This window comes from Rana temporaria, chromosome 7, assembly GCF_905171775.1.
Source record: "Rana temporaria chromosome 7, aRanTem1.1, whole genome shotgun sequence".
Lineage (NCBI taxonomy): Eukaryota > Metazoa > Chordata > Amphibia > Anura > Ranidae > Rana > Rana temporaria.
Genome location: NC_053495.1, coordinates 93,213,869 through 93,238,282, shown reverse-complemented (window position 1 = coordinate 93,238,282; position 24,414 = coordinate 93,213,869). Strand labels below are relative to the sequence as shown.

The window sequence follows — 24,414 nt, the reverse complement described above, 5'->3', positions numbered from 1 at the left end:
AAGGTCTAACTAGCATATACAAGAACAGTACATGTTTCGATTTCAGCCACAGGTAATGACATTTGAGTAATCCTCCTGCATTAAGTCCAAGTAACCTGTCTGTGGTCAGATCCACGGGGACAAGCCCAAGTACATCTAGCCATGGATACCATAACTTGTCATACTTTCATAGGCCACTCCCTATGCTGATATGATCTTTTTTTCAATGACTGAAGTAGCATGGCATAACATTGTAATATAAAACCCTTTGAGGTTGCAGCCTCTCTATCATATTGAACAAAAGGCGTTGATGTCATAGACCCGCTTCCGGTTTCGTTCTGGCCTCCGGTGGAATGGGAGAGCCTGGGGGGGGGGGGGGGGGTTAGCGAGTCGGCATTGGTTGGTTGTTTGTTTTATTTGTGGGGGGGGGGGGGTTTCAAATTTAAGTATGGAATAGGGAGGTGACTATCCCGAACATCCCTTAAGTTCTATGTATGTCTTCACACTGGACCCTTGCACTTCATTGTGGTGTTAAAAATCTTGCTTGGTACATTTTTGGTTAGTAAAAAAAAAAACAGCGGGGGATCGCTTTGTTGATCCTCACTGATCAGGCGGATGACAGGTCCGTGTCTGCTCACTGTGCAGGGACAGCCCTGTCGGAGCTATGCTGTTATCTATGGCGAGATTGGAGGAAAACTGACATCCTGTCTGTTTTCATCAGATCCGCTGGACAGATGGCGATTTTTTTTTTTGTCAGATTGGATGGCAGGTCGGTGTCAGCTGGCACCTCTGATAGCCGCCTGCCCATAGAAGTCAGTGGGTGACCTGCTCTGATCCACCTGAAAACAGACTGCCGGATCCGAGCGCGCCAATCATATGAAAGGGGCATAAGGAGCCTGTACTCTTCTTCTTCCCCCTTCTTCTTTTTTTTTTTTTTTTTTTAAACACGAGAGAGATGGATATAGCGATTTATATAGAATTGTGAGTATGAAATACTAATGATTGGGGGTGGGCATTTTTAAGCATGGATAATTGAGTTTGATGCACATTATCCTAAGTTTTCAATGCTGGGCAAAAAGATGGTTGGTATATATATTTTACATCTCTCGTTGCTGCGGGCACGCAGTAGGGTTTACAGCTCTCTTGTAAAGGCAATCCGAGCAGCGATTATTTTACTTGTGTATTCAAGGTTGGATGTTCTTTATTGTGCAAAAATTGTCATCTTAAATAGTTTCCAATAAAGTGTTTTGTTTTTTTCTTTGTTTTTAGATTTTGGATCATTTTTTGACTTGGAACAGGATCTTCCTGATGAACTAATTAGCTCAAATGAGTTTTCCCTGAGCAATGGTGGAGATATTAATCAAAGTCACATGAGCCCAGGGATTGTACCTGATGCAGCTGCTAAGCATAAACAACTCTCTGAACTTTTACGGGGTGGAACTGTAAACATGGTTATGGGACAGCAAGTGTCCCAGGCTAGCTCTGGTATGGGGTTTATGAACAGTATGGTTAAAAGTCCAGTGACTCAGCCAGGAATGTCCTCACCAGCTTTGAACATTGGAGGTAATGGAGCCAATTCAGTTGGTCCCTCTCAAACGTTAAATTCCTCATCAGCGGGAATGATGCTCTCTATGAACAACCCAATAGCGCAGCCTAGAATCGGCATGAATTCAGGGATAATCGCAGGTGGAAATGGTCAAAACATGTCACAAGGACAAATAATGAATGGATCACTTGGCATTGGAAGACATCAATCTGGTGTGCCATACCATAATCAAGGAATGGGAAACTTTGGTAACCTTTTAGGAGAGACGATGCAACAAAGTGGACCACAGATGGGGGGCCAACCAGGAGCAAGAAGTCCTCAGGCAACAGCCATAAACAAGGTTAGTAGCATAGTTTAATTCTATAATAGTTTTCTGACTTATTGTATTTTTTTTATTTCTTTTTTGGTGCTGTGCTACAATAACAAAAAATGTAGGATGTCTTTGCCTGTTCCCAGAAAACTTGAGATACTTGTTTGCCCAAATGTAAAAGGGTCCACATACCAAAATTGTGCTGCCCATGGTAATGCAACATTTTTCCTTTTAAGTTCTCCTTTCACAGCGAATGCATTTGTGGCATCATTGTTTACTTCTGAGTGATCACATGGTACCTGGGCCAATCACAGTACCCTTTTACCATGTGATCCAGATCACCTTCCCAGAGCACTACAGTGTTACTTTGACTAGATCAGTGTTACCGTAGTATGTGCTTAAAAAAAGAAAAGCCAATTCTCTTTTCCCACACACACGGTCACTAGAGTCAGTATCCCTGATCGCGCCACACCAGTCATATATAACGCTGTACCACACTGGTGAAAACAAAAAACTAAGTAATTTTGTTTCTTCATATTCCCAAAAAATTTGATAAAATGACAACTTCAAAAAACTCACTATGGCTCTTACTAAATACCTTGGACTGCCTACTTTCCAAAAAGGGGTCATTATTTGTACTGTCATTTTAGGGCCTCAGGAAACTGTTTTGCAGAAACTAAGAAAAGTGTGTGTGTGTGTGTGTGTGTGTGGCCAAAAAAAAATTTCAGTTATAGTTTTTAAATACCACAAAAGAGAGCTTTGTTAAAAAAAAAAAAATCCTTTGAATATATTGCTTGACTGAGCAATCGCCAGATTAAAGCGGAGGTCCACACAAAAAGTGAACATCTGCTTTTTGGAACCCTCCGGTGTCACATTTGGCACCTTTCAGGGGGGTGCAGGTATTTGCACTAGGGCTGCGCATCTTCACCGGTCTCGCGATTCGATTCCACAAAGCATCATGACTGCAGCGCAAGTGCGCATGGCTCTACCCCCCCCCCCCCCCCCCAAAATACTAAAGGAGATGATCAGAGACTGCAGACGTGGTACAGGAGATGATCAGAGACTGCAGACATAGTACAGGAGATGGAACCCTCCTGCACGTACTACCCACCACTGTACACTCTGCATTCCTGTGATTCGCATCGCACAGACATCGCATGTGATATGATTTCAGCCATACAAACTATGGCTGAAATCGCATCACATTTGGACCAAACACGCACAGGACCCTTTTTTGGTCCGCACCAGAATCGCATGGATGTTCACACCTATGCGATCCATGTCCAAACTGTCAGTTCGCAGTGCGATATGTGAGCTGAAATGGGGGTGTCATTACCATTGTATGACACTCCCCAGCAGTTTGCATATGGCAGTGTGAACTGCCGTGCGAGTCGGTTGCGATGTGGGAACCCACAGTGGATTCGCAGGGTTCCCGAATCGCACCAGTGTGAACCAAGCCTCAAAGCATACAGCCTACAAATGTCACCTGACTGCTCCCACCAAGTCTCGGTTCACACTGGTGCGATTCGGAAACCCTGCGTATCCACTGCGGGTTCCCACATTGCACCCGACTCGCACAGCAGTTCACACTGCCATATGCGAACTGTTGGGGAGTGTCATACAATGGTAATGACACCCCCATTTCAGCTTGCATATCGCACTGCGAACTGACAGGACATCGGATCGCATGGGTGTGAACACTATGCGATTCTGGTGTGGACCAAAAAAGAGTCCTGTGCGTGTTTGATCCAAATGAGATGCGATTTCAGCCATACAGTTTGTATGGCTGAAATCGCATCGCACAGACATCGCATGTGATCTGAACAGCAGTGCGGTGCAAATCGCTTGCGATCTCGCACAGCGCACTAATGTGAACCAGCCCTAAGCTCATTCAGCCTTACTTGGGTGCAAGTATAAAAACTGAGAAATCCACCCCTCCCCCACAGAACACATCCTGGTCATATAGGAATTTTGCATATGTGATCAGGTGAACACACACACACACACACACACACACACACACACACACACACACACACACACACACACACACACACACACACACACACACACACACACACACACTGCAATATAACAATATGATCATCACTCAAGCTCGGACTAAATACATCTCCCCTAATCACTTGTCTATGTATATTCTGATGGCTGTTCACTGGAGCATTTCCTCATGACATTTAACTGTGAATCACCCCATATTTTGGAAACATTTAATCAAAACACAGGAAGGAGAGGAGAGCACTTTTTACAGAAGTTGTGCATGTCTGCAAGCTAGTGCACAATATATGTAAATAACCTGTCACTCAAGCAAGGACTTTGGTTTTTATCTGCAAGTCTGTTTTATTTCACTGAACAATAAAGAGGATTGCTCAGAGCTGGAATAACTCTGTGTGGCAAGACTGGGCACATATGATATGATAGGAAATCTTATTCTCTACATTGTGACATAAAAAATAAATAAAAAATAAAATGTGGGTTTATATCCACTTTAAGGTTAACAGTAATTGGGTTGATCTCTTGTACACGAAAAAAGCTAGAAAAACTAGGCATTTCAGCCTACAGGTGTCAATGCAGTATAATTGGGATCCGTATATAGAAACTTGGAATGCTAATCATTGACCTGACCATTTAGACAATCAAGCTATTTAAAATAAGTTTCCTAAATGCATCGAAGATGCATATACATCAATAGATGGTGTATTCTAATGTGAACATCCTCTAACAATTGTGGCATATCTTTTATGTGCATTGATCATTCTAGAGACTGCTAGGAAACTATCCTTTTTAGAGGGGGGGGGGGGGGAACAAAAGCGATCTTTTTGCGTTTTTTTTGGTGTCTCTGTGGAATTATTTGCAATTTTTAAATAGCATGTTTTTTTTTTTTTTTTTTTTTTGTTTAAATATATAATTACATTTTTATGTTGATTTTGCACTTAGTTTTTATCTATTTTAATTGTTTTTCTCTTTCTAGCTTGGAATAATGAACAATTCTAATCCATATGGGGCATCGTATGGACAGAATTCATGTCCACAGGAGGGAACTACAGGGATTAGTTTGCAAATGCAGAACAAAGCTGCTCTACGGAATGTTTCAGAGTTTTCACTGGAAAAGAAACCTGGAACTAACTTGACAAACATGGTGAGTATAAAAGGCCCATACACACGATCAGACTTTTTTACAAACCTCCAACAGATCTATTTTTGCAGACAATCCCACCGCGTGTACGCTCCATAGGACAAACTTTTTTGCTTTTTCATAAGACAAATGTTCGCTGTGAAAACAGACAAGCTTTCTGACAACAAATGTCCGATGGAGCAAATCCGATCGTGTGTACACAAGACCAAAATACAAACAAACATGCTCGGAACCAATGCTAAAGTTCAGACAACAATAGCAGAATTTGCCCAAAGGGCGGCGGTAAAAAGCAAAAAAAAAGTAGTACGTCTATTACGTCACTACAGTCGTGTTTGTTGGCTGAAAAAGTGTGTACCGTGTGTATGCATAACAAGTTCAGACAACGCCCTCTGGAGTAAATTCCACGCAAAACTCAGATGGAAGTCCGATAGTGTGTATGAGGCTTTACAGAGCTGGTAGAGGAAACCTATAGTGGGGAAATGAGAAGCTTGCTATTGCTGACCTCTCCCTTCAAAACAAAAAATACAAGTTTCCTGGCTTCCATACTAATGGATTCAGGACTTTGAGTCTTTGAGCCCCTTAACTGGAGGTTATTAGATATCCTTGTATTCATTTACAGACTGAGCAATGAAATTACATTATTTAGGCCTTTTAAAATACATTTTCTATCTACAGGTTTCGCGCACAGTCATTACTTTCAGAAAAAGGTTTGCTGTTTAACCACTTAAAGAGGAAGTAAACCCTCATTCAGTTTTAAAAAACAAAACAAAAACCCTGCAAGAGAAAGTCATAATGACTAGTATGCATAGCATACTAGCTCATTATGATTGACTTACCTGAGATCGAAGCCCCCGAAGTTCCCCTCCATGCCCTCCGCCGCCATGTCTCCTCAGATCTTCCTGTTATCGCCGCTCTGGCGCTGTGATTGACCGGAGCGGCGATGACGTCACGCATGCGCACAGGACTGGCAGATCCCCCCGCGCATGCGTGGAAATACGGCATTAACCCCCCAAATGTACCATTCACGAAAATGTCACACAATGCGCCATAGACATCGGTGTCCGTTTTTGTGAAAATATCTCCTTAACTGTGTATGTTCGAGTCGAACATAAAGCTCATCCCTCGAATTTATTCATAGAAGACTTTAACACTAACCCATGTTGTCTTTTTCTAACCCTTCAGGATCAACAGTCATCTGCTCAGATTCCCCAAGCCAACATTGTTTCTGCTAGCCCTCAGAGTATGGGTCCTAGTGCTCAGCAAGGAATTGGTTCTGGAGCACCTACAGCAGATCCAGAAAAGCGAAAGCTGATCCAGCAGCAATTGGTTCTTTTATTACATGCTCATAAGTGCCAGAGAAGAGAACAAGCCAGTGGTGAGGTGCGCCAGTGCAACTTACCTCATTGTCGTACCATGAAGAATGTGCTGAACCACATGACCCACTGCCAGGCTGGAAAGACATGCCAAGGTATGTTTTATCCGATTCTTTTATGTGAAATATTTCATTTTTTTTGTTCCCTTCCTTACCTTTCACTTTAATTTATGCTTCTTTTAAATATCCGAGCATTAAACCATACAGATTAAAAACACTATACTGAAATCACGAATACATAAAATCACATCAGTGAGATGAGTGCAAGAACAATACCCTTCTCAACACGCGTGTGTATTCCTTATGAATCACCGCCAACTCGTATTAAAGGAAGAGGGGCAGGCCTAAAAGCTGCATTAACTCTGCAACTTTAGGAGCTTAGGCCAGAAGGTTTGGTGTGCGGGTTCCTGTAACCTTAACTACTTGCCGACCAGCCGTCGCAGTTGTACGGCAGCAGGTCGGTTCCCCTGTGCAAGAGCCCGTAGCTATACGTCGTTCCCTGAAGCAACCACTAGGGGCGCTTGTGCGATCACCGCCGGGCACCCGCGATCGCTCGTTACAGAGCGAGAACTGGGAGCTGTGTGTGTAAAGCTCCCGGTCCTGTCAGGGGAGAAATGTCTGACCGTCTGTTCATACAATGTATGAACAGCGATCAGTCATTTCCCCTAGTGATTCCACCCCTCCTACAGTTAGAACACACCCAGGGAACATACTTAACCCCTTCCCCGCCCCCTAGTGTTAACCCCTTCCCTGACAGTGGCATTTTTATAGTAATCTAATGCATTTTTATAGCATTGATCGCTATAAAAATGCCAATGGTCCCAAAAATGTGTGAAGTGTCCGCCATAATGTCGCAATACCAAAAAAAAATCGCTGATCGCCGCCATTACTAGTAAAAACAAAAAAATGGTAATAAAAATGCCATAAAACTACCCCCTATTTTGTAAACGCTATAACTTTTGCGCAAACCAATCAATAAACGTTTATTGCGATTGTTTTTTTTTTTTTTTTTTTTCTTTACGAAAAATATGTAGAAGAATGCGTATCGGCCTAAACTGAGGAAAAATATATATATATATATATATATATATATATATATATATATATATATATATATATATATATATATATATATATATATATATATTTTGCGGGATATTTATTATAGTAAAAAATATTCATTTTTTTTTTTCTTTTTAAATTGTCGCTCTATTTTGTTTATAGTGCAAAAACTAAAAACCGCAGAGGTGATCAAATACCACCAAAATAAATCTCTATTTGTGGGGAAAAAAGGACGCTTTTTTAAGGAGATGTATCCACAAGGTGGCATGTGTGTTTTACAAAGTATCTGGATCCCTGGAGTTCAGCTTTTAAGGGCCAGTTCACACCAGACGCAGTTCCGTACATTTTTTTGTGTGCATTTTGTCTGCACTAAAAATGCATGCACAATGTTTTCCATGTATTCCAATGGCTCTAGTTCACACCATGCTGTCAGTTTCCGGTGTGGCAACTGACTGCATGGTGTGAATTAGAGCTATTTGAATACATGGAAAACGCTGTGCATGCATTCTGTGCAGGAAAAAAAAACCATGGAAACTGAACGGAACTGCATCTGGTGTGAACTGGCTCTTAAACCATTAGTGAACTATGAAATTGTCAGTGTTCCTGTGCTCCACTAGATGGTATTGAAAACAAATCTGTATATTTGTATAATGGGTCAACGTATAGTCATGCTAGAAGAACCAACTCCAAATCTGCTTCTGATGCAAGTTATGGAAAGTGTATCTTACACCTTCTATAAAAATAAATAAAGTTGTAAAATGTAAAGTAAGTTCATATTGTGTTGTGTTATTTTAATCTATGCTCCAATATAATCTTGTGATTCCACAGTTGAAAAATGCTGTTTGTATGTACGTGTCTGACAGGGGTTTTGATTTCAACATGATTTTGTTTTTTTGTTGTGGTTTTAGTTGCACACTGTGCCTCTTCACGCCAGATAATTTCTCACTGGAAGAACTGTACACGACATGACTGTCCTGTTTGTTTACCGCTGAAGAATGCTGGGGATAAGCGTAACCAACAATGTATGTATATATTAGTTATATTTATGTTGTACCGGTATGTAGCAGAAAAGTTGTGTATTTCCTCCCAGAGTTATTAAAAATTGTATAGTTTTGCACTGTGTACCTCCCTGGGCTGATGTTTTACATGTATGGGTGCAGTTAATTTTGAAAGACCTTGTCCACAAGGCTGATGTTTACTATTAAAAATGTGTTTAATAAATTTTAAATTTAAGAATTGGTAAAGCTTTGGGTATTTACACTTTGGGAAACATGACATCACCTTTCTAAAACGGAATTGCACGCAAGTACTCTATGTGTAGAGTTTATTGAATGGGTGAACTGCATACATCTGGGGACTGCCATGCGTCCCGCTCACTTATAGAAGTAAATAGGGCTGCAGCATTTGAGTGCACTTTGTGGGCCACCTGCCTGCGTTGTACCGACCAATGACGTCATTGGTTGCTAAGGACTAATCTGGCAGCCCAAACAACTTTTTATTTTGCAAGTTAACACTCTAGGATCAGTGTGAAGTGCTTGATTTAATCGCCCCCTATCTCCTCCCCAGACTGCTCCTGTCCTGGCAGTAAGGGTTGATATCTGAACCCTGTACAATTCTGCTCTTGCAGAATTCTGTATTACGTCCTGTATCCTCTCGATTAATGGTCAGTGGCAATGAAATGTACCTCCTTGAATTGGCAGTCATTGCTGCGAGATCATGAAATGTAATCCCCCTAGAAATGGTGGTCAGTGTTTTTAAGTGCCTCACTGCCTCCCTCCAGAATGATGTTGGGCATTTGTATTGTTTGGGCAGAGATCAGTCCGCCAAACAGTAACAATATGCAAGTGCTGGAACGCAGAGGGCATTATAGCACCCAACATCCCACTGCAACTTGGCAATGTCCAAATCGGGTTCTACAGAATGGCCTGCGAGACATGGACAGGGTTCAAATTCCCGGCTCTGTGCTGCAGAATCTGAGATGCTTGGTATCTATCCCTAAAGGCAGACTGCATCGCTGTGTGCCAGAGGTGCTAAGCTACTAATAGGGTGGTATTTAACTTCTACTAAAAGGGAAGCACAGAGCAGGACCAGGAGGTGATGAGATGGGGATCTATATCTCGCTATCTCTAAAATATGATTATGTATGTTCTTCTCTTGCAATCGCACAATTGAGTACTATTCCTATAATTGAAAACGGGATATACAGATTAATGGATACAACTGCTCATATTATGCATCTACGTTTTTAATGTCAATTTTTCTTTACAGCTTTGTTTGGTAGCCCACCACTACCTGTAGGATCTACAGGGACTGTGAGTACCGCTGGCAATGTGAACCAACAGTCAACACCCTCCATTAATTCTAATAGCCAGATTGATCCTAGCTCTATTGAAAGGGCTTATGCAGCTCTGGGATTGCCATATCAGGGGAACCAGATGCAGTCTCAATCCCATACACAAGCTAAGGGCCCTCATCCAGGGCAGTCAATCCAGACTGTTCGCTCTATGAACTCAAGTAAGTATTTTTACTTCTGATTGTGTAATGTAATTGAAAATCCCAAATTTAATTCCCCATGATTGAACCATTTTTCACCTTTTTAAGATGCCTGCTTACTACTGGTAGCACAAAATTTGGCTATTTGGAGATCTGCCTACCATTGCTTTTTCAGAATAAGTTTCTTAATTGTACAATGCAAAACGCAGGCATAGTCTTGGACCAATGGTATGTATGCTGATACTTTCAAGTTTTTAGACACTGGCAATGCAGAGCTGTAGGGAATAGTAGCGCTCTACTTTTGCTGCTCTTAGATTTTGTGGGGACACAGGCTTTCAATACCTTCTGAGGCTACTCGCCATAAGGCTTTTGATACCTTCCAATGCAGCTATGTTACACCGTTGAACCCCCTCACTGTTATTGCAGATCTCAAACAAAGGGGGCAATAGAGCAATGTGCCAGGTACTGAACACAGGACGCTGCCCTCTGTACTGAACACAGGACGCTGCCCTCTGTACTGAACACAGGACGCTGCCCTCTGTACTGAACACAGGACGCTGCCCTCTGTACTGAACACAGGACGCTGCCCTCTGTACTGAACACAGGACGCTGCCCTCTGTACTGAACACAGGACGCTGCCCTCTGTACTGAACACAGGACGCTGCCCTCTGTACTGAACACAGGACGCTGCCCTCTGTACTGAACACAGGACGCTGCCCTCTGTACTGAACACAGGACGCTGCCCTCTGTACTGAACACAGGACGCTGCCCTCTGTACTGAACACAGGACGCTGCCCTCTGTACTGAACACAGGACGCTGCCCTCTGTACTGAACACAGGACGCTGCCCTCTGTACTGAACACAGGACGCTGCCCTCTGTACTGAACACAGGACGCTGCCCTCTGTACTGAACACAGGACGCTGCCCTCTGTACTGAACACAGGACGCTGCCCTCTGTACTGAACACAGGACGCTGCCCTCTGTACTGAACACAGGACGCTGCCCTCTGTACTGAACACAGGACGCTGCCCTCTGTACTGAACACAGGACGCTGCCCTCTGTACTGAACACAGGACGCTGCCCTCTGTACTGAACACAGGACGCTGCCCTCTGTACTGAACACAGGACGCTGCCCTCTGTACTGAACACAGGACGCTGCCCTCTGTACTGAACACAGGACGCTGCCCTCTGTACTGAACACAGGACGCTGCCCTCTGTACTGAACACAGGACGCTGCCCTCTGTACTGAACACAGGACGCTGCCCTCTGTACTGAACACAGGACGCTGCCCTCTGTACTGAACACAGGACGCTGCCCTCTGTACTGAACACAGGACGCTGCCCTCTGTACTGAACACAGGACGCTGCCCTCTGTACTGAACACAGGACGCTGCCCTCTGTACTGAACACAGGACGCTGCCCTCTGTACTGAACACAGGACGCTGCCCTCTGTACTGAACACAGGACGCTGCCCTCTGTACTGAACACAGGACGCTGCCCTCTAAGAACCTGAGAGTTTCTGGGGTGGGAGGGGTTATATGGTGGTTATTACAGGTCTGCTTTGTAAGTGTTCATTTCCCTGAAGGCAGCAACATATAACCCAGTGGTGGAAGGCTATGCCTGTGTCTTGTGCTGTACTTCAAGAAAAGGATTTATACAGATAAGACATTTAAACTTTTTTTAAAGCCTTTTGTTATATGGGAAAACCCTACTACCCTGTGAACATTGCAGCTGCTAATGTGTCTAGCAGTTACTATGATAACTTTAGAAGTTGATATAGTCAGAAATGCAAATTGGAGTAGATCTGGATGCTGCAGCCAGAGATGGATCCGGAATGACAGATTAGTATAAACTATATTACCTGTGTGTGATTAATTTTGATTTGCTGTCATTCCAATCATCTTCTAGTACAGCAAAGGAAATTGAGAGTTCCTCCAAGGACAAGAAACCTGAGGATTTTAAAACCGTTCCCCAGTAGTTCCTGGTCCTTTATTGACCTTATTTACTTTTGTACCAGTATGACATTTACAACAATTCCTCCCTCCTGTTACTCATGGAGAGTTCTGAGGCCTGTGTTAAGTACAGATTTAAATTTCATGAGTATTCTGCCTTACTGCGAAATACCACCTGTTTAAGTTCCATCTTGTCTCTGGTATTAAACAGATTTATGATTTGAAGTCTTTTTTTCTAGCTTCAAGCCACAGCTTGTGGGGCATGTACCCTGAAATTTATAGCTTTCTTGGCTGAAAGCACATTTAGAGGGTGATAGTGACAACGGGTAAAGCAGGGTTTGACAAATTTGCTTGAATCAAAGAGCCAGCTAAAAAAGTTAGGAGCCAGAAAACGCGCCCCGTCGAGCTTGTGCGAAGAAGCGAACACATACGTGAGTAGTGCCCGCATATGTAGACGGTATTCAAACCACACATGTGAGGTATCGCAGCGATCGTTGGAGCGAGAGAAATAATTCTAGCTCTAGACCACCTCTGTAACTCAAAACATGCAACCTGTAGAATTTTTTTAAACGTCGCCTATGGAGATTTTAAAGGGTAAAAGTTTGTCAGCATTCCACGAGCGGATGCAATTTTGAAGCGTGACATGTTGGGTATCAATTTACTCGGCGTATCATTTATCTTTCACAATATAAGAAAAATTGGGATAACTTTACTGATCTGTTTTTTTTTCATTTAAAAAGGTGTATTCCCCCCCCCCCCCCCAAAAAAAGTGCGTTTGTAAGACCGCTGCGCAAATACGGCGTGACACAGTATTGCAACGATCGCCATTTTATTCTCTAGGGTGTTAGAATAAAAAATATATATAATGTTTGGGGTTCTAATTAGAGGGAAGGAGATGGCAGTGAAAACTGAAAAAGGAGGTGGCCATGGTAAGTAATATGGGGGGGGGGGGGGGGACAGCTGTGCAAGCCCACAGGTAATGCTGGCAGCTAGTTCTTTTCCATCTGCTTGCCTTTTTTTTGGCACGGATTCCATAGTTGGTTCCTCTTTATGGTGGCATTCTAATTTTGGAGTTTTCAGGATTACCTTTCACCTGTTGTGTAGCAAACTATTAAATGATGAAGAAATTGGCTTGCATAAATTACACATTGAAGGGTATGCATTGCCTTTTGGATGTTTCCAATGCCTTCAGCTAGCATGGGTGCTCAACCTGTGGCTCTCCAGCTGTTGCAGAACTTCAAGTCCCATCATGCCTCTGCCTTTGGGAGTCATGCTTGTAACAGTCAGTAGCTTGCAATGCCTCATGGGAATTGTAGTTCTGAAACAGCTGGAGAGCCACAGGTTGAGCACCCATGAAGAGGCTTTAATGCACTGTTCTTTGGGCTCACGTCACCTTATTTTCCCACCATATCGAGCCACAAGACCATGGACCTGTATTCCCCGTTACTTTGTATAAACATTCGGCTTTGGCCACTGGTTGAGCAGAAAGAACGGGTGCCTCTCCTGAAAAGATCTGTAAAACGGCTGTGACCCAGCCCTTTTTTTTTCCACACCTATTGATAGGATATTCTTTCCATTTAGTTCAATCTATAGAGCAGGAAGTCCTCCATGTGGCTGTTCCACCAAATATACATTTTTGGTAATCTTTCATGACATCCCCGGAAGATTACTAGGAAAAATAATTTTGCTCGCCAGGTTAAATATTTTTTTTTTTTTTTTTTCATTTTTATAACTGTTTTCTTTCTTTTTTCCTTTTGTGCAGATGTAAATTCAATGGATGTCAATGGTGGAATTGATGTGCAGAGCTCTAATTTGCTTCCTGATTCTGTGCTACATTTAGGCATTAACTCTCAAAAGTAAGTTTACCTGTTCTCAAAATGGCTGCTGTGTGAACAGCGTTTTTAAATAAAATCAACAAAGGGATGCAATGTGAAAATGAAAAACGTTTTCTTTTATAATTTACATCCATTACAAAAATCATTCCATTGCAGCTCATCAAGAAAGCTTTCAGGTAACCATGCCACAATTATGGCTTGAGAAAGAACATAGTTGCTCGAAAACTGGCTTGCCTAGCTGCAGTGTGATTTTTTTTTTTTTTTTTTGCATTATGAGGAATGTCCTCCCTAGGTTGGGCAATGGATGACATGGAGATTGTTTTTTGCAGCAGATGATCCTTTTGTAAGATTTCAGGCAAGTGTAAGGCCCCTTTCACTGGAGTCCCCCAGCTCAGCAGGGGATCACTCCGCTGATCCCCAAAGAGCAGGCGGATGAAGAGGTCCGTGTTCACTTCGCTTATGCAGAGTGGACACGGACACCGCCCACTGTTCTCTGTTCCTTTTTCCTCAGAGCCCTGCAGATGCAGCAGCTGATTGATAATTCTAAAACCAGTCCTGTACAGATTCACTTGGCACATGAACGCAAATTGCCATTTCTCCAGACTAACAGAAGGTAGAAGTTGCTCTTTAACCACACCTGCATTGTACTGAGAATGAGTGGCCCACTATAGGCATAGTAACATACCTGTACTCCTGGCTGGCATGTCTCCGGCCAATGGTTTGATTTGACTGTACACAGGGAACCAGGGATGAAAAATTTAGAGATCCCTGCTGGCTGGCAGCCCTGCTTATCTGTACAGGTCTATCCTGTGAGGAAATGCTGCTGATTGGCTCTTTTCCCACCCTGTCGGTGAGGAAAGCCGATAATTGGTATTTCCTTGATTAAGTGTGATCAGCTGTGATTGGATACAGCTGATCACATTGGATACAGCTGATCACATAGGTAAAGATGCACGTCAGTCATCTCTACTGAGATCGGGGATGCACCGTGTCCCAGGGACACACCGCGCCAATGATCGCTTCGCAAGTGCGACCTGATGGCGTGTGACATACTCCCCTGAACGAGAGAGCCACCCTGCTGCTGTCATTTGTCTATACGGCAGGTGGGAGGTTAAATAATATAAATTACCATAAGTTGCTATGCTTTTTTTTTTTTTTTTTTTTTTTTTTTTGTGTTTTACAAGTTAGTAGGTTTTTCCAAGGAAGAAGACATTTTAATTTGTGTATTTTAGATTTTTTAAGAAGTGTTCATAAACTGTAGCATCAGAGTGTTTGATAAATTTAGCACCAAGTTGCCAATGCTTATTATCTTTCATGTTTGCATTGTTTTAGTTCTATGATTGGTGATGGTGGGAGTACTTCCAAGCTAGGATCAATTCCAGTTGCAAACCCACCGTCTAATGTTGGAGGCCGGAAACCCTGGCATGAGGATATTACCCAGGACCTGAGAAACCATCTTGTTCATAAACTGTAAGCAGTGAATGCCTTTATTACTATCCTTGTTAAAATTGTTGCATCATCAAAGCAGAGTTCCGCCTGTTTCTGTGTTTTATTAAGTCTCCCCTGAAGCCTCGCTTTTCTCCCTTTCCCCTGCTGCGCCAGCATCACTATTGTGGGAATCCAGCTGTGACAGCTTGCGGCTTCACAGCTGAGTAGGCACTGCGCAAGTCGTACTGCGCATCCTGAATGCCTGTGCAATCTTCTGGGACCTGTGACGTGTTCCAGAAAAATGAAGGGAAGGAGGGGCAGCCTAGGCGTCCCGGGCAGAAGTGAGAGCTGGGTACGTTTCAAAACTAGGTACCCGGGGGGGAGAGGTGATCTTCCTTGCGGAGCCCCGGGGGAAAGTGGGAGCTTAATGCCTCCTAAAATGCCGTGAATCTTCACTGGGGTATAAATGAAGCAGTTATAGTCAAGGAATGCTCTAAATTTATCTTAGCAGGTTAAAGTCAAAGCTACAACTCCACCCATTGGCTGTACCCCTGAGCAGAATGCGTAAAGTAAGCTCAGTTTATTTAGTTTGTGTCCCACTTTAGGCAGTGGTGTGGCATCTCTCTACAGTTCTGCTGGATCAAGACCCTAAAAAAAAATACAGAATGATCTACCACCAGCTGTTTAAAAGAAAATCTGCTGACCACAGAAAATGTAAGTCTTCATCATACAGAACATAGTAATTGTGTTCAGATACCATGGGTTATATGCAGACTACCTTCAGATTATTGGACACTGGGAAAAACGTGCTGGAGCCAGCGCTAGTGTAACCCTGTCCATTCGGTGCCCACATTCAGTGTCCTTAGGTAATGGACCTATTCACTTCTGAAAAAGTACTTGGGTGTTCGGTGCTCACCTTGGAATGTAAAGAAACTTGTGTAGTTGGTCACTGGGTGCGATGTAGGTCCAGGGCTGTGGTTCGTTTTTATGTATCCCAGACTCTGGAGACCCCTTCAGCGGTATGCCCTACGTGACTGGCAAAGCCTCAACCCTTAGTAGGCCCATTGCAATCAATAAGGCAGGACAGGTTTTCCAAGTATGTTGGCACCAGTTCCTGAATTTTAACCACTTGCCTACTGGGCACTTTTACCCCCTTCCTGCCCAGGCCAATTTTCAGCTTTCAGCGCTGTCACTTTGACAATTGGGCGATCATGCAACACTGTACCCATATGAAACTTTTTCGCCACTGGGGTTTTCATTTTTTGCTAAACAAACAAAAATGACCAAAAAACAATTAAGAAAATTGCTTATAAAATTTTTGCAAACGGGTTATTTTTCTCCTTCACTGATGTGTGCTAAATAGGAATGAGCTCCGGCGTGTTCGCACAGTCCACATGCAGAGCCCGCCAGGAAGTCTGAACGGCGATTCGCTAACCACAGGCAGGGAGACATTTCCCGATCTCTGCAGCCGAGCATCGGGACAATTTCTTCCTGCCTTTGATTAGCGCAGTGCCATGCAGACTTCCTGGCGGGTTCTGCACGTGGACTGTGCGAACACGCCGGAGCTCATCCCTACTGCTCATGAGGCTGCACTGATGGGTGGCACTGATTGGCAGCACTGTGGAGCTGCATGGACAATCAGTGCCGATGTCCTTTAACATGAGCCAGTTATCAGCTTTCTTCTCTCCTTATGCGTTTTTACACCCATTGATCAGCTGTCATTGGAGTCCTCAGACTCTGCGATCACAGAGCACACCGCACAATCGCAGGAGAACATGATTCGTGCCATCCCGGCAAACTAAGCCCTAGACAGGAAGTAGTTAATAACACGGTATGCATTGTGTAGTACACTGTACGGTTCACACTTCACTTTTTGTCTCTAATGCTTCTTGGTGGAAGCATTTTCTCTCCTTTTCAAACACCTCAGAAGGATGGGCTAACTGTCGCACCGCCTGGATTATGCATTCATGCCCATCTTTTCTACTGAAATGGCACACAGTATGCACTCCTGCAAACTTCTACAAAAAGACAGCCACAGGAACAGACATCACCTGGGGTTATAGTGGCTCCTAGTTCCTAACAATCAAATTTCATTCATTCTGATCTGCATTCTCTGAATTACCCCACTGGGGATCCCCTCCCCTGGCAATGGTGGATCACATGCACAAACAAATGGCTTAAAAAAAAAAAGTCTCAAATTGGACATGACAGCTGTTGAGGATTTCCGGTAACCAGATGTTACTGTAAGCCACAGGTGTTAAACTGGCAGCCCTCAGCTGTTGTGGAACTACAAGTCTCATAAGGCATTGCAAAGCTGACAGTTGCAAGCATGGTGGAACTTGTAGCTCCGCAACAGCTGGAGGGCTGCCAATTTGACACCCCCTGCTGTAAGCGATCAGTGGAAAACGACCATAAACCATGCATCAGAAGTGCCAACAGCAGAGGGATGGTGCCTTCCTTGGGGTTAAAGAATGGGGGAGAGCTCAGAGCGTGCATGGCACTCCAGTCAGTGGCTGATCTCAGCTTTAACCCCTTCCACAGCATAATTGGTAATGGTAGGAAGGTGCAAATAGTGACACAGCTCCTGGTGCATCAGCCTGACAGGCCTTGTTTGTTAAGTGAGTCTTCAGAGAGTGGAGCGAACCTGCAGCAACCTGGAGAGTGCTTTACTGCTAACTAACACAATATGTTCGTTTGTAAAGTGCTGTAATTCAGAGCCCAGTGCCCAAGGGACTCATTTAAAGCTAGCCCCACATGTTCAGTCCAAAGGTGTCTAAATATGACTTCTAAACGTAGTGCTTACAAAAAAAAAAAAAAAAAAAAAAAACACGCTGATCCCAGGTGGCTGCTATAGAGACCAGCTCAAGCAGTGAAGTTGCCAAGGAAAAAATTCCACAAAGCAAGGAGATCAGGCAACATTATTATTATTATTTTTTTATTAATCAACAGAATCATCCAGCCTTCAAGTATACTACCAAAATTGAGGCATGCTTAATAGAATGTGGGGAATTATGGGGTAGCGTACCTGCTGACCCCCAGTAGGTGTCTCATGCAACCCTTGCTGCATTCGTAGAAGCTATGCGATCAGTTCTTGTAATGCAAAGCGGTGTATGAATAAAGGACATGAAAATAAGAGGTCTGACTACTTCTATGAATGGAGCAGTGAGGTGGAAGGAGCGGGCATATTGGGCATTTTTGATACGTGTCTGTGACAGGTGGAGCTACTTCTATTAACCCGCAGCACACCAGACGCACAAAGAATGGGGAGTTGGGGGCGATTGTTTTTGCAGAGAAATTTACATTTTCAAGGAACAGAGCAGACACCTGTGCGTGGCACTTTTATCATTCATGTAAAAACTCTTCCTAATAAGCAAAAATAATTCTGGTTGGCTGCACGTCCAGTAAAATCGCCTTTATTTCAGCAAGTTCATAAAAACATGTCCAAAAACAGTCGAGGGGAACAGCATCACCAACACGTTTCACGCTTCCTTAGCGCTTGGTCATAGCCCACAGCACTGTCCCTGGTGCTGATTTAAAAACCTAAAATACATCCCTAACTTTAATAGATTAGTGTTTTAAAGTACTGTACCTCAAATGTAGGAATTGGAGTATCAATATTGCTCACCCACTTATTAAACTTGCAAAATGTTTTTCTCTTTTATATACAAGTGTTCAAGCCATATTTCCAACACCTGATCCAGCAGCGCTGAAAGACCGACGAATGGAGAACCTTGTAGCATATGCTCGGAAAGTGGAAGGTGACATGTATGAATCTGCTAATAGCAGGGTAAGCACTATAATCTCTTTTTTCCATCTGATTTTCACATTATATTCATGGTTGTACCTACTTACGATAATGCCAAGAATGGCATCACGATCTTTGTCTTGTCCTAAAAATATTTTCTTTTATGCCATTTCAATTCAATAATGCAACCATATGCAAATAATATCCCGCACTTCTTTAATATCAAAAAGCAAGCCTACATTGTCACCTCAGTAGGATGCCACAGCCTTCCCCTGCTGGTTCTAAGGCCATGAACTGATCAGTCACATGACTGCTGATCGCTCAGTTCTCAGTCTTCATTGAGCAGAGAGCTGTGACAGTCACCGTCTCCAGCCAATCCAGTGCTCACTGGATTGGCTGGCTGTGGAGGGAGTGGTGCATAAATAAAGTACATTCCTTTGAACCAGAAGAGAATTAAGGTCAAGACACTTTGGCCATACTACTTTTTAAATATTTAATTTGCACATGATTGGGAAAGTGTAGTGTTGTTTTTGCTGCTAAAGAGGGGGGGGTGTCTAATATTTGTGGCTACTGGTGCTATATAAATCCTGTATTACCTATGTAATAATATTGGTCAATTCATTTCATATTCATTTTTTTTATTTATTTTAATTCATGCTACATGCAGCAAAACACGTTTTAAACACGTTATCTGTCAAGTCGTTCAAGAGAGGTTTTTAAAAAACGTCCCGTGTACATGAAGCCTTATTGACACCACATAAATCAATGGCAATGAGCATATAAAGCCCTCAATATATAAGGTTTCAATCAGACCGGTTCCACCTGCATACTTCTTAGGGGATGCAAAATATTTACCCCCAGCTCGGAACATTTAATTCTATCTTCATATTTTTTAAATGGTGGTAAACATAGGAGTGTCCTTGCTTTTCTTTTTTTTTTTTATCAATTTTTGATATTCGTTTTTCCCAAATTATAAATGAAAACTGGTAGCATACGGTGAATATTGCATGAGGCCAACAACTGCCCAATACACAGAAAGCAAAAAAACAATAAGGCTCAAATGTTTCAACAGTATCAGGGGGGAGCTTACAGAATAAGTGTCCTAATAATGTAAAGGTGACTCTGAACAGTCCAATTATAAAAACCCTGCAGGAGAGCCCAACCCGATGAGACCTCCAGTAACAGATCAACTCCCAGGGACTGGGTCCTAATTTCACCAAAGAGCCTTGAATAATCATCCACTAAACAGAGGAGAGAAAAAAAAAGGGGGCAAAGAAGAAAATTGGTTTACAGTGCTGTGCTCATCACTCCTGGAAACAGAAGGCCTGGGCAACCTGGGAGTGAGCAAACCTAGAAGGAACATTTTAAAATGGAGGGGGAAGAACTGCATTGAGCAGACACTGGAAGGTCCTGGACTAGCTGCCAATATAATATGTTAGTATGAGCAGGTACTGCAAACAGATGTGCAATAAAGTGCCTCGACATGCATGGCATAGCCAACAGCGATCCGAAGTGGAGGGGTATATGGCATGAAGACCAGAGGGAGCCTTAATATCACTTTAAGAATAAAACGCCAAAACCTCAAGTGGAATGAAAAAAATACAGGGATAACGGGTGTTTTGCTTTAATTTGTTTGCTGTTTCCTAACCATTGCTTTTTTTTTTCTTCAGGCTGAATACTACCATTTACTTGCAGAGAAAATATATAAAATACAAAAAGAGCTTGAAGAAAACGGCGCAATCGGATGCAGAAGCAGTTGGTTCCAAGTGCTTCAGGCATGTCTTCTACACCTGTTAATTTTGGCCTGAGTGTGGCCCCAACACAGCCTGTCGTATCTACCAGTAAGTTTTGTGTTTGCTTTTGGTACCAATGATGATAAAAGATCAGTAGCCTATGCATTATGGTAAACTTGCGTTACTGCAATACATTCCAACAAGCATGCTATAGTGGGTTGCAGTGCCATTCATTTTAAATGGCACCCCAGTGCACTAATACAATAGTGATCAAATCTGCTGCACTGCAGATATGCATTGTGGTGTGCTGCATTAGAAAATAAATTAGATTAGCCGTCAGTACATCAGGATTGATTTTATTTATATTTTGATATATGGAATACATACATGCATACCATAGTTTGTAGATGCTATAACTTTCACACAAACCAATTAATATATATACTTACTGTGATGAGTTTTTTTTTTTTTTTTTTTTTAAACCAAAGACGTAGCAAAAATGGCTTGGTCATGAAGGGGGTAAAACCTTTTTAGAGCTGATGTGGTTAACATGCAACTGCTCCTGTGGACTTTTGATGCAGAAGCCATTTAGTGAGACCAGCATGTTTTTACACCACACAACTTTTAAAAGATTGAGAGCTACACAAGGCTGACTCATAAGAAGTGATCTTCTCCACCCATCATAGTCAACAATTCAATAGTATCAAGCGCATTATCCCTAGATATTTACCTATTTTGCATGGAGATCCGAACTACAAGATAGGCTTGGCACAAGCAGTCGAATATTTAGCCAGGAGGGCTCTGACTTTAGGCAACATTATTCCTTCCAGCCTATTCACTTTAGAGATCTGGTTTGATTTGGTCATACACAACTCGTCGTACTAGTTGCGAACACGCAGGGGACCCACATATGGTCAGGTCATGTTCAATGGCAGTTCTTATGAGATGAGACAACTTGTGAACTGCCTAACACAATATGTAGAATATGTTGCTGTATTAAGTGTTCTATTTAATATGTGGGCAGAACAACCAAGAAAAAGTGTGACAGACTGGGAGATCCCATTTCTAATATCAGAACTGACAAGGACACAGCTATAGCCATACATTTTAGGTCACAAACATCATTTAGATACATGAGTTATCAGCATTCAGATAATTTAAAAGGTAGATTGTCCCATCATATGGGGAGATTGCTCCTCTCTTCTATTTCTATGTAAAAGAAGTCTAGTGGATTTTTTCAGCTTGGCGCACCACAATTCAAAAGGACTAAATTATGAGCCTAATTCCTTTTTTCTTTTATTGGAAGTATCATTATCATTTTTGCTTTCCCAGTTTTTAATTGCATGTTTTCCTTCATTGCTATACCATATGATGCCTGCTTGAATAGCATGACAATGAGGTGTTTTTTTAATGCACACCTTTTTGTGTTTTTAATATAAATTTTATTTATTTTTAGATGCAGGGTTGTTCCCCCCCCCCCCCCCCCCCCCCCCCCACCCCCCCCCCCCCTTCGTCTTTTACATCTACTTCATTTTAGCTTTGAATATAAAGTACTAAATTGTGTTTGTTTGTTTGGATTAGCTGTTCCTCCCAAATCTCATGCAATCTAGTAGTTGGTTATGGCAGAATTCATTTAATCCACATTTTTTTTTTTTTTTTTTTTATGTGCTCCAATCTTATTTTCGCAATTTTTTTTCATTGGAAAATTGCCATCAAAATTTGTTTACATCAATGTCAGGAGGCAGCTGTCTTTTTAAAAGCTCTCTTAACCTCCCTTTTGTGTGTTGCTTTCATAATTTAATCTTATGTTCCATGTTTGCTGTTAATGCATAAATAGAATTGTCTTACTCCATTCCTTCACCTCTCTGACTAAGCCCCGGCAGGTGGGGCAAAATGCACAAGGCTGGGGAGGATTTCAAGGCTGAGGTCGTTCACGTTCCTCTCCACCTGCTGAGCTAGTGGTGTGCATTCTCTCTCATTACCCCCATGCTTTCTGGATCACGCATAAGACAGTCTGTACCTTACCTTACTATGAGACACCAGATTTAGTTGCCAGCATAGCACCCTAAGCGGCACTAAAAGTGGTTACAAGGTTTTGTGGAATTGGAGACAGCTGGGTTATACAGACTCCTACCAGGAGGACTTAACACTGACATCCAGATATTACTTGGTGGTTGTGTTAACAGCAACCTTCTTGTACTAGGGTGACAATACTTGCTGTACTGTATTTATAGGAGCGACATTGTCCCTTTTTTAGGCAAGTGTGTAAGGACTACAGAACCCATCCCTCTTTTTAGCCACATAACAATAGTAGATGTTCTGTACGCCGCAAAAAGCGACGTTGTGCAGGGATGGTAAAACTAGCTGTGCAACAGAGTATACAGGAATGTATGAGATTAATGTATTTTAGGCAATATCATTAGGGATTTTTTTGCACATATCAAACGGATCTACATATATTTTCTAATGTATGTTTAAACAAAATCAAATATGTGAGAAGTACATTTATAGCGTTTTTATATACAAAGTATGTAAACCCTAAAAAGCAATGAGAGCTAGGTAATCGGATTCTGTTTGCAAAATGTGCTCACAAACTTATTTTTATTTTTCCGTTTTATTGTTCAATCAGCAGTCTAGGATTTCGTCATATTTTTGCTTTTTCTAGTTGTATTTATATTTTGGCTTTGCAGTTTACTATATTTTGATATGTTAAAGGGGTGGTTCACCCTAAAAACTACTTTTTATTATTACAATGGCCCCCCACATTACAATACGATTAAGGCTATTATTATTTTTTTGAAGCTGTACATACTTTGTACAGCATATTCACCCGTTGCGAGTCCCGCGGGAGTGGGCGTTCCTCCACATGTCTGTGATTGACATTTGAACCAAAAACGAGGCCCCCCCCCTTCCCCCCCGTCGCGTAAGCCGCGTCACGATTGGCGAAAGGAGCCAAACGGCGATGCGCAGTATAGCGCCGACCGCGCCGTTCGGCTCCTTTCGCCAACCGTGACGCGGCTTACGCGACGGGGAGCTCGTTTTTGGTCAAAATGTCATCAGACATGTGAGGAACGCCCACTCCCGCGGGAACTCGCAAAGGTGAATATGCTGTACAAAGGTATGTACAGCTTTCAAAAAAATAATAGCCTTAATCGTATTGTAATGTGGGGGGCCCATTGTAATAATAAAAAGTCGTTTTTAGGGGTGAACAACCCCTTTAACATTTGATTTGTGATTGCAATTTGAAACACAGAACCTTTGTTTGTTTTAGTAAGATTGTTACTCCTTTACTCTATGTAGATGGTCCAGTCCCAGATCAAAACATTCTACGATCTGCTGTTCAAAACCAAATGATTAATACTATGCCAAGCCAGCAAGGTAAGACGTTTAACTAAAAAGATGTTCATATATGGCGATTATTTCAATTGTATCCACTTTCACAGGATGGCAAAGTGATCATTTAAGCATTAGCAGCTGTCATTGGTTACTGGCTGCTGGTTGAGACCAGCTATCTAGCAGCTACATGATCAACTGCATGTTCTGAAACAATCGGACAAAGAAATACATGTTCTGTATATACTCGAGTATAAGCCGAGATTTTCAGCCCTTTTTTTTGGCCCTCTCGGCTTGTACTCGAGTCGGTGTACCAAAAAAAAAAAAAATGATTGATTGAGAGGCTGCGGGCGTTCAGTTTCAGGCAGTGAGGCGTGCAAATGGGCATTGTACTCGAGTATATACGGTAGGTTTTTCTTTATCGTACAACATGGGACACAGAGCCAGTCATTACATAATGGGTCACCAGCGGT

The 24,414-nt window shown here is 42.5% G+C and overlaps 1 protein-coding gene across 1 annotated transcript in view; it reads left to right on the top strand.

Annotated features, from left to right (window-relative positions):
• EP300 (E1A binding protein p300) overlaps nucleotides 1-24,414 on the top strand; it is a 97,621-nt gene that overhangs the window by 18,220 nt on the left and 54,987 nt on the right. The window contains 11 exon segments of the mRNA XM_040361022.1: nucleotides 1,249-1,865; nucleotides 4,825-4,992; nucleotides 6,172-6,457; nucleotides 8,332-8,445; nucleotides 9,692-9,937; nucleotides 13,630-13,723; nucleotides 15,035-15,172; nucleotides 18,800-18,917; nucleotides 20,546-20,600; nucleotides 20,603-20,716; nucleotides 23,909-23,998. Of these exon segments, the coding sequence (XP_040216956.1) occupies nucleotides 1,249-1,865; nucleotides 4,825-4,992; nucleotides 6,172-6,457; nucleotides 8,332-8,445; nucleotides 9,692-9,937; nucleotides 13,630-13,723; nucleotides 15,035-15,172; nucleotides 18,800-18,917; nucleotides 20,546-20,600; nucleotides 20,603-20,716; nucleotides 23,909-23,998 (2,040 nt within the window).